Source organism: Malania oleifera, chromosome 7 (genome assembly GCF_029873635.1).
Source record: "Malania oleifera isolate guangnan ecotype guangnan chromosome 7, ASM2987363v1, whole genome shotgun sequence".
Classification (NCBI taxonomy): domain Eukaryota; kingdom Viridiplantae; phylum Streptophyta; class Magnoliopsida; order Santalales; family Ximeniaceae; genus Malania; species Malania oleifera.
Window position 1 is genome coordinate 71,307,587 of NC_080423.1, and position 11,523 is coordinate 71,319,109.

General features: G+C 34.0%; 1 protein-coding gene across 1 annotated transcript; it reads left to right on the plus strand.

Annotated features, from left to right (window-relative positions):
• The first annotated feature begins 483 nt into the window (after nt 1-483).
• On the plus strand, nt 484-10,100 carry LOC131160882 (uncharacterized). Its single transcript, XM_058116757.1, has 5 exons — nt 484-589; nt 745-938; nt 2,699-2,783; nt 8,862-8,952; nt 9,809-10,100. The coding sequence occupies exons 1-5, from the start codon at nt 484-486 to the stop codon at nt 10,098-10,100; spliced, it is 768 nt and encodes a 255-aa protein (XP_057972740.1).
• The last annotated feature ends 1,423 nt before the right edge of the window (nt 10,101-11,523 follow it).

Here is an 11,523-nt window from a genome sequence, read left to right on the forward strand (position 1 = left end):
AAGAAACCCTTCATTTCTCATCTTAGAACATTTGGTTGCAGATGTTTTGTGCATATTCCAGATGAAAGTCGAAGGAAGTTAGATGACAAGAGTCGCAAGTGCATCTTCTTGGGATACAAAACAGAATCGAAGGCATATCATTTGTATGATGTAGAGGCAAAGAAGATCGTCACAAGCTGAGATGTGGTATTTGATGAAGGACCACACTCAGTGGGAGATAGAGATCGGCCCACTTTATCATCAACTGATGAAGTAACCCACCATGTGCCTTACTTAGAGCAGCAGATTGAGGTGAATGATGAAGAAATTCAAAACTAGCCTGTCATACCAATAGCATCTGTCTAGAAGCCACACCCCAAGTGGGTAAAATAGCTTTTTGACAAAGGCAATACATAACCTGTGAATCAATGTTCACAACCTAATGGACCTCAAAAGTCGAAGATAATAGAGGAACAACAATGATTAGATGAACACTTCGTAAATATGGCCTTAATGGCTTATATAATCAATACACTTAAAGAACGAAGTAGCCTAGATGAAGCACTAGCTGATCCGAAGTGGAGAATGGCTATGGAAGCTGAATATGAAAGTATCATGAAAATGATACTTGGAAGATTGTGGATCATCCCCCTCATAGGAAGGCAATCAACATGAAGTGGATATGGAAGATAAAATATAAAGTTGATGGTACTTTAGAGAAGTACAAAGCACGTCTTGTTGCACAAGGATTTTCTTAGGTGGCAGGTTTTGATGTTACTGAAACCTTTGCACCAACAGCTCGCATGGAAACAATCCGCGTGGTTTTCCATACTACTGCACACAAAAGCTGGGTGCTAATTCAAATGGACGCGAAGTCTGCATTCCTTAATGGTCATCCTAAAGAGGGGGTTTATGTGATGCAACCCCCTAGATTTGAATTGCCAAATTCAGACAACAAAGTGTGCATGTTGAAGAAAGCCTTATATGGGCTAAAACAAGCCTTCAGAGCTTGGTACCAGAGGATTGATTCTTTCTTCACCAATTATGGATTTTGTACATAGAAGTACCTCTGATGCAAATTTATATATACTGAAGGAGAATGGGATGTATGTAATAATTGTACTATATGTAGATGATCTAGTTCTTACATGTGACCACGAGGAGAAGATCAACAACATTTGTGAAGATCTATGCTCCGAATTTGAGATGACAAACTTGGGGCTACTACACTTCTTCTTAGGCATTGAAGTGTGGCAGCATCCATGAGAAATCTTCATTTCTCAACAACGATATGCTCAAGAAGTATTGAAGGCACTTGGGATGGCAGAATGCACTATCCATTAAGCTCTCCATTGAAGATCCCTTTCCACTTGTTGATACAAAGAGCTACAGAAGCATAATTGAGAGTTTGGTGTACCAATGCAACAGAAGACCCAATATTAATTTTGCAGTTGGTTTTCTGAGTAGATTTGCAAATAAGCTACAAGAAATTCACTAGAAGGCTAGAATGAGGGTCCTAAAGTACACATTGAAGCTCTAAAAATACACTCTCTAATGATAAGAAATATGCTCAGTAGATTAAGGGTTCTTATCAAATAATTTTACACAACAAATACATGTATGTGTATAAAGATATAATCTCCAACAAAGATTTTTTCAAATAAAAATATTTGGAGAATATGGAGTTTGTTGGCCTAACTAGGCTTTTCAATCAGTTTTGGTGATAACAAAAAAATGACATTTTAACTTGGAATGGTTGAGTTATGGTGTTTCACGTTTAACAAGAAAACAAGGATCATCGTGGACCATCAAGCTACATAAATTAACAAGTGATCCAAAAGAAGCTCAAAGAAGCACTATACTGATCAAAGCATGGGAAGCTAAAACTAGCTCAAGCTGACATCCAAGGGATTTCAAAGCAAATATAATGTGGATGATTTCAAGCTTAGAGTATAAGGTTTTAGGAAAAACAATGTAAGTACTTCAAGGTCAAAATATCTATTGAAATATCTTTTGAAGCTCTTTAGAGGAATTATATGGACTTAGAGACCTATTTAGTAACCCCAGAAAAAGTTTTATAAAAGAATAAATAAAGAGAGCAAATCATATTTTGAATTTGAATTGAAAAATCAAAAAACAAGAACTTTAGAAGACTGAAGTTTCTGCTCAGAAGCATGAAGTGGCAACTTTAGAAGACTGAACTTCAAGTTCGATCGTTTGAAGAATTACTTCATACATCTAAAGAATTACTTCAGACATCTGAAGAATAAGTTCAGTTGTCTGAAGATTTATTGGTGAAAGACAAAACTTGCAGAAGCACCTCAGAAGACTGAACTCAGACTTTGGTTGTCTAAATTTGACACTTCAATCGTCCAACCCTCAACCTCAATCGTCCAACCCTCAACCTCAATCGTTTAACCCTATATCCAGTTCAAATTTTTCAGAGGCTAAGGAAATTTAGAAGACTGAACTCGAAGGTTCAGTTGCCTAAACACTGTTAATGGGCAATTTTTTCAAAAGTTTTATTTTTTAAATATCTGTTGCATGTGCCCCAAATTTTCTAAAAACTTTGGAAATACTCCAAGTAAACTTGGGCAACACGGAAACTCTTTTGAAAGCCTATAAATACTTGGTTTTGTAAATCAAAATATACCAAGAATTGAAAATTCTACTATAAGCTCTCTTGCTCTCAAAGTTCTTACTTGCTCAACTTTTGCAGATTGAAAGTGTTGGTGTTCTGAAATCATTAATCATCAATCCCTGGGTTTTAGTCACTGATTTCTCATATGGAGAAAGGGAGTTTGGTGAATTCTATTCTTGAGCTTCAAAGTGTATTTCTTTCTTGATATTTAAATTTTGAAGTACATAGATTTGAATTGTACTAACTTGCTCTTTGTGTGAGCATTCTTTGTACACATCCTCTTATTGTTTCTCTTGTAGTTATTGGATGATTCTAGGTTGTTGCATCATTAACTAAATGAGAGTAAGTTGTTTGGAGTGATGGGCTCTATCCTATTTGAAGGAGTGTTAGTGAAGGTGTTCTGCTCAGCAAAGGAACTACGATGGTGGAATCCTTTGGTGGTTTGCCTAGAGCGAGGACATAGGCTGTGTTGAAGCCGAACCTCGTAAAATCTTTGTGTCTCTCTATCTTCCTTACTTTTTATTTTCTGCATAACATATTCTTATGTATGCTAAGTGCAGTTTGCAGGGCTTAAAATTCATATTTAAGGAAAACTCTTCATATTTAGAAAGTACGTTTTAATTAACCATTTTCGGAAACCCAAAAGGGAGTAAGTTGGTTAATTTTCGAAAATCTTAATCAAGAGAAGCTGAAACAAAAATTTCATTCAAAGCAAGTTGCAAACACCCACATGGCAGCTAACAAAAAGCTTAACAAATCTTGCATGTTCATTTAAATTTTATACTTTGGTTGATTGGATTGTGTGTTTAAATTTTTAGTATTTTGTGGTGTGTTTTGGTTGTGGATATTAGTTGATTGATTTATTTTCTTGTTGTTATATTAAAACAAGTAAGTAATCAAAACAGGTTAACATTTTAAAATAAACCAATTCACTCCCCCCCCCCTATTGGGAGAGCTATCATAATTTCAATTGGTATCAGAGCCTAGTTATTGTAATTCTTAACAAGAAACTATAAAAAGATCTAATGGCACATATAGGACTAGCTCCCTTCAGTGAGGGCTAATCCTCAACCTGTCCACCAATCTTTTGTGGACATAACTATACCTTTTGGAAAAAGAGAATGCAAATCTATCTCCAACACATGAATTGGAAAGCTTGAGAAGTAGTTATGGATGGAGATCTAATTCCTACTAAGATAGTAGATGGAAAACAAATTCCTAAAGGGAAAAAGGATATGACTGATATAGACTATAAAATGCGTCAAATAAATTCAAGTGCTATAAATGTCTTATACTATGCATTAGATGCTAATGAATTCAATAGGGGTGATGGCTTGCAAAACAGCTGAAGAGATTTGGGACAAATTAGAAGTAACATATGAAGGAACGGTAGATGTTAGAGACAATAGGATAGATTTGTTAACAAGTGAGTATGAAGCATTCAAAATGAATTCAAATGAAACAATCTCTAGTATGTAGACCAGATTTACTCACATAATAAATTCTTTATGTGCCTTAGGAAAGACCTACACTACCTACGAAATGATTAGGAAAATACTAAGAGTCCTTCCCTCCATATGGGAACCAAAGGCTACTACCATTACGGAAGGCAAGAATCTTAAAACCACCTCAATAGATGAACTCATAGGTTCACTACTCACCTAAGAAATGACATTAAAGGAAAGAAACCCTAAACCCAAGCATAAAAAGTTCATTGCCTTAAAAGCTTCTAGTCATAGCTCAAGTAAAGATGAAAGTGAATCAAGTGACTTAGACCAAGATGAATTAGCATTCATCACTAAAAAACTTGGCAAGTTTTATAGGAGAAATAAAAGGTTTCCTAGAAAGTTTAATAAAAAGAAATCTGAAAAAGGGAAAACAAGTAGAAAAGAAAACAAAAGTAAAAATGACCCTCCTATATGTTATCATTGTAAGAAACCAGGGCACATCAAGTCGGACTACCCATTACTCAAGAAAGAAAAAAAGAAAAAGAATGAAGCCATGAAAGCTACTTGGGGTGATTCAAGCTCCAGCGAAATGGAGAACGAGTCAAGTGGACAAGAGATGGAAAATATATGCTTCATGGCAAATGATGAAGAGGTAAATTATTACTTCTCCTTAACAAAATGAGTCTTGTGATGAATCTTGCGATAGCATGCCCTCCTATAAAAAACTACAAGCTGAGTTATTTTTTTTGCATAAAAGATTCATAAAAGTCTCCAAAAGAAACATAACTTTGAAAGAACAAAATAAAGAATTAATAAAACAACTTGAATCCTCTAAAACCATTGAAAAGGAGAAAGATTCTTGTATTGAAAAGTTAGAAGAGGAAATGAAAGATATGACTCAAGAGATAGGCAAACTTCAAGTAGATGATCTAAATAAAAAAGATTTAGAGATAATTGAACTTAAGAAATCAATTGAGGATAAAGAGAAAACAATTTATAACTTTACCAAAGGAAAAGAAAATTTTGAAAAAATGATTGGACAACAAAGACCACTTGGAAATAGAGAAGGGATAGGAAATAATGGAAAAGCAAATAAAAGGAGTAAGAAGTTATAAATCGTTAGAGAAGCAAAGCACTATGCTAGTACTCTTGCTACATGTGCAAGAATAAAGGTCATGTGATGTTCAATTTCCCACTCAAAAGAAAATATGTTAAAATTCAAGGTAAGTGGAAAGTAAATAATCTAAAAAAAATTCAAAGAAAATTAAGAAAATTTGGATTCCAAAAACTAACACTATGAATCATCCAATGTAGGTGTGCTTTAGGACAACACCATAAAGGGAAAAGTGGTACTTGGACAGCGGGTGTTCAAGACACAAGACTGGTGATAGGACCAAGTTCACCACACTAAAGCAAAAGGATGGGGGATACGTGACCTTCAGTGACAATGCCAAAGGTAAAATTGTTGGCATTGGTAAAATAGGTAAAGAACCCTCTCTTACTATTGATAATGGTAGAAGGATTAAAACACAATCTTTTGAGCATTAGTCAGTTAAGTGACAAAGGTTTTGAAATAATTTTTAAGAAAGAAAAATATGTTATTCAAAACCTTAAGAACAATGAAACCTTATTATAGCTCATAGGATAAATAATGTATATTGTATAAACCTTGAGAACTTAGTAAATCAAAAAGTGACTTGTTTGGCTGCAATGAATGAAATGAGTTGGCTTTGGCATAGGAAACTAGGACATGCTAGCATGAACCTATTATCTAAACTATCCAAGAAAAATTTAGTAAAAGGATTACCAAATACAAAATATATAAAAGACAAAACTGTGATGCATGTCAAAAAGGAAAACAAGTCAAAACATGTTTCAAAAATAAAAAGTACATATCAACTAGTAGACCCCTAGAACTCTTGCACCTAGACTTATTTGGTCCCACTAGTTACCTAAGCCTAGGAGGCAAACAATATGCCTTTGTAATTGTAGATGATTATTCAAGATTTACATGGGTATTATTCTTAACAAATAAAGATGAGGCTTGTAACATGCTAATCACTCTATGCAAGAAACTACAAAATGAAAAGGGTTATAATGTAACCAACTTTAGGAGTGATCAAGGTAAAGAGTTCAAAAACAAAGAAGTTGATAAATTTTGCGATAATCATGGAATAAATTATAACTTTTCAGCACCTAGGACTCCACAAAAAAATGGAGTTGTAGAAATAAAAAATAGAACCCTCCAAGAAGTGGCAAGAACTATAATAAATGAAAATAATCTACCTAAAAACTTTTGGGCAGAAGCTGTAAACATAGCTTGTTATATAATAAATAGGGTATCTATTAGATCAAATTTAGATAAAACACCGTATGAACTATGGAAAGGTAGAAGACCCAACATATCCTACTTTCATGTTTCTAGGTGCAAATGCTTTATTCTCAATACCAAAGATGATTTAGGTAAGTTTGATGAAAAATCTGATGAAGGTATCTTCTTAGGATATTCCACAAACAGTAAAGCCTATAGGATTTATAATAAAAGAACTCTTACTATTGTTGAATCCATACATATAATTTTTTATGAATCAAATCACTATGTCAAAGAAATAACAAATGATGTAAGAGAAGATATCTCACAAAAAGAAGATAATATTGAAATAAAAGAAGAAAACAATGACGAAACCTTAAATGAAAACTTCATAGAAAATCAAGAACTACCTAAAGAGTGGAAATATGTTAAAATTCATTCAAAAGATCAAATCCTTGGAGAACCATCAAAAGGAGTAACCACTAGAGCATCATTAAAAAATATATGCAACCATTATGCCTTTTTATCTCAAGAAGAACCCAAGAATATTGAAGAATCCCTAAAAGACGATTCTTGGATTGTAGTTATGTAGGAAGAACTAAATCAGTTTGAAAGGATTCAAGTATGACAACTTATACCTAAACCCAAAGAACAATCAATCATAGGAACCAAATGGGTGTCTAGAAATAAAAAGGATGAAAATGGGGTAGTTGTACAAAATAAAGCTAGGCTAGTAGCACAAGGCTATAATCAAGAAAAAGGCATTGACTACAATGAAACCTTTGCTCCCGTATCTAGAATGGAAGCAATTAGAATGCTCCTAGCCTATGCTGCCCATAAAGACTTTAAATTATAGCAAATGGATGTAAAGAGTGCATTCTTAAATGGATATATAAATGAAGAAGTGTATGTTAAACAACCTCCAAGTTTGGAAGACATAAAAAATCCAAATCATGTATTTAAGTTAACAAAAGCTTTGTATGGTTTGAAACAAGCTTCTAGAGTTTCATATGAGAGGCTAAGTAAATTCTTACTCAAAAATGAATTTTCAAGAGGAATGGTAGATAGCACTTTATTTATCAAAACCAAAAACAAAGAAACGCTAATTGTTCAAATATATGTGGATGATATTATATTTGGAGCTACAAATGAAGAACTATGTAAAGACTTTGCCACATGTGTGCAAAAAGAATTTGAAATGAGTATGATGGTGGAGTTAAATTATTTCCTAAGGTTACAAATTAAACAAGCCATAAATGGAACATTTATAAATCAAACAAAATACATTAAAGATATGCTTAAGAAGGTTGATATGGAGCAAAGTAAACCCATAGGAACCCCTATAAGTACCTCAACAAGCCTTAATAGAGATGAAAAAGGAAAACAAGTAGACACAAAATACTATAAAGGAATAATTGGTAGTTTACTATATCTAACCACTAGTAGACCCGATATTATGTTTAGTGTGTATGTGTGCTAGGTTTCAATCAGCACCTAAGAAATCACATCTAATAGCAGTTAAGAGGATACTTAGGTATTTGCTAGGCACACTTGATCTAGGCTTACGGTATCCAAAGGATACTGACTTTGAAATGATAAGTTATTTTGGTGCTGGTTATGCCAAATGTAAGATTGATAGAAAAAGTACAAATGACACATGTCACTTCCTAGGACAATCTTTAGTATCTTGGTTTCAAAGAAACAAAACTTTATAGCCTTATCAACTGCCGAATCTGAATATGTAGCAACCGGGAGTTGTTGCGCACAAATTCTATACATGAAACAACAATTAAAAGACTTCAATCTAGATTATTAAACAATACCAATGAATTGTGACAACACAAGTGCTATAAATATATCCAAAAATCCTATTTCACACTCAAGAACCAAGCATATAGACATAAGGCATCATTTTTTAAGAAATCATGTCCAAAAAAGAGGATATAATACTTGAATTCATTAATACAAGTGACCAATGGGCAGACACATTTATAAAACCCCTAAGTGAAGAAAGATTTATAACCATTAGGAGAGCTCTTGGGTTAATTCATAGTAGACAAGTGTGTTAGAAAAGAAATTACAAAATGTTTTTGATCTTCGGTCTTCTGAACCAAAAACTTCAGACGACTCAACACTGTAGCAAACAGGTTCAGACAATTGAACCTAGAACTTCAGACGACTAGGAGGCTACTGACTTTTCAAATTCCGTATCTGAAAATCTTCAAATGACTGAAGATAATCCTCAGTCTTCCAAAGTCGCGGGACTTAAATATAACAACCCTTTTAAAACCCTAATTTCAGCCTTCTGAAGTTCGTTGTTTCACTCTTTCGAACCCATCTCTCTCTAATTCTCTTCACTCTCACCTAGAAATCATACAATATGAAGCCTTGTTTGCTCCTCCAAGATCAATCCGATGAAGCCTAGGGTTTCTTCCTTCAAGGTTCTTCATCTCTCTGAATATGCCTCGTCTTAAACAAACAGCCAATCGTGGTTCTTCATCAGGAAGGGATGAGCAAAACCTTGACAAATGGCTTGTTTCACCTCAAGCCAAGCTTCATAGATCCCATTCTAGGTAAGGTGTTGGATGTCTCTTTCCTAAATGTAGAATTTCTAGAAATCCTTCCCTTATTCAAAAACATAGGATGGTATGATTTTGTTACTTAGCAACCAAAAGGCATCTTCCCATATCTTATTAAAATATTTTATGCAAATATGACTTACAAAAAATGAGATTTTTTCTTTTGAAGTAAAAGGGAAGAAAATCTTGTTAAATTCTAAAATTTTATCTCCTATTTCCAAAATTAATCCAGGAGAATTTGAATGTCCTACGCTCGTTCAATCTTGGATTTTAGAACAAAGGTTTACTCCCAAAACTTTTCTCCTATTGATCATGGACAGCGAACCTTCCTATTTTGGGCATCCTTTTTTATACAAGAAACTTAGTTTGAAAGCTCAAATTTTACACAAAAGTGTTGCCTAAAACATCCTTCCTAAACAAGGTTCGTTTGACCACCTTACATACATGGAGTGCTTCATCCTTTGGTGTCTTCTCAAAGGAAAGAAACTAGATTTGGCTTGTTTAATTATCAAATGGATGTGGGCCAAACTAGAGTCCTCTCGAGTTGTTCTTCCATATAGAGGTGTCCTTACTCTTCTTTTCGCCGCCCACCTTCATATCTCTAACAGTTCTGAATTCTTCGTAAAGAGAACTCGCGATGATCTTTTTAATGTTACCACCCTAAAATGAATGGGGTATGACAAAGGTAGTTCAAGTTGGTACTTGAAAATGGGTAGAACCCAGTGTGCACCAGCAGCTCCTTCTTCTCCCACCCAAAAATCTGGGATCTTCACATGATGCACCTTCATGGTTTTTATCATTTCAAAAAGATTTCTCTAGTTTCTCATATGAAGTGCGCATCGGGCTTCAGAGTATCAAAGAAAAAGTTACATCTTGATCAACGCATCACTAGAATTGAGGAATATCTGGCTAAATCTTCTAGGGGAGGTGATCCCATGGATATCAGCTCAGCCCCTCGAAGTGAAGATGATAGTTCTGATGAAGAAACTGAAGACAAGGAAGAAGGTTTTGAAGAAGAAGGAGAACAGGAAAGGGAAGAAGGAACTGAGGATGAAGGAGACCAAGAAGAAGAAGAAGAAGAAGAAAGACAAGAAGAAGGCTTTGAGGAAGAAGGCCAGGAAGAAGAAGAAGAAAATCATTAGGATGCAACTAGCATAGATCACTAGCTACAATGAAACTTTTTGAATGTAACTAAGTATAGATAACTAGCAAGTAGCTAATGTTGTAGTTTGCAGTGTATTGGTTGGACTCTTTTTGTTGTTGTTGGTGGTTTTTGACACTTTTTGGATGTAGCGCTTCTTTATGTAAAAATTTTTCTTATTGATTATAAAAATGGTTCTCTTTCCTATTACTTGTTTTTTTTTTTTTTGAATAATGACAAAGGGGGAGAACATGTTGCTAGCAAAGATAAATACAAAATGCAAAAGTAATGAACTACGAGCAATATGCTAAAGTGAACTTAACAATACGGTAGTAAAGTGAACTTAACAATATGGAAAAGTGCACTTAAAACCACTTATATTGACATGCTTGGTTAAAGTAATATGTTTTCTTGTTTACTTCATTTTTATCGGATGCTTATAGTAAAGGGGAGTATTTATCAAAGAAATCCTTATCTTTACTCCTTGTTTTTCATCATCAAAAAGGGGGAGATTTTTTGCCTAACTAGACTTTTCAATCAGTTTTGGTGATAACAAACAAAGGACATTTTAACTTGGAATGGTTGAGTTATGGTGTTTGAGGTTTAACAAGAAAACAACGATCATCGTGGACCATCATGCTATATAAATGAACAAGTGATCCAAAAAAAGTTCAAAGAAACACTATACTGATCAAAGCATGGGAAGCTAAAACCAGCTCCAGATGACATCCAAGGGATTTGAAAGCAAATATAAAGTGGATGATTTCAAGCTTAGAGTATAAGGTTTTAGGAAAAACAATGTAAGTACTTTAAAGTCAAAATATCTATTGAAATATATTTTGAAACTCTTTAGAGGAATTATATGGACTTAGGGACCTATTTAATAACTCTAGAAAAAGTTTTATAAAGGAATAAATAAAGAGAGCAAATCATATTTTGAATTGGAATTGAAAAATCAAAAAACAAGAACCTTAAAAGACTAAAGTTTCTACTTAGAAGCCTAAAATGGCAACTTTAGAACACTGAACTTCAATTTCGGTCGTCTAAAGAATTACTTTAGACATCTAAATAATTACTTTAAACATCTGAAGAATAAGTTCAGTCGTCTAAAGATTTATTGGTGAAAGAAAAATTTGCAGAAGCACCTCAGAAGACTGAACTCAAACTTCAGTCATCTGAACCTAAGACTTCAATCATCTAACCCTCAACCTCGGTCATCTGACTTTGTATCCAGTTCAAATTTTTCAAAGGCTAAGGAACTTTAGAAGACTGAACTCAAATGTTCAGTCGTCTGAACACTATTAGTGGGCAAATTTTTCAAAAGTTTTATTTTTTAAATATAGGTTGCTTGTGCCTCAAATTTTTATAAACATTTGGGAAATACTCCAAGTAAACTTGGGCAACACGAAAACTCTTTTGAAAGC

Coding starts and splice junctions, on each gene's coding strand:
- LOC131160882 (XM_058116757.1), top strand. CDS start 484: ATGGCCTTAATGGCTTATATAATCAATACACTTAAAGAACGAAGTAGC. Junction 2,784..8,861: donor ATATGGAGAAAGGGAGTTTG/GTGAATTCTATT, acceptor TTAAACAAACAG/CCAATCGTGGTTCTTCATCA. Junction 8,953..9,808: donor CTTCATAGATCCCATTCTAG/GTAAGGTGTTGG, acceptor ATCGGGCTTCAG/AGTATCAAAGAAAAAGTTAC.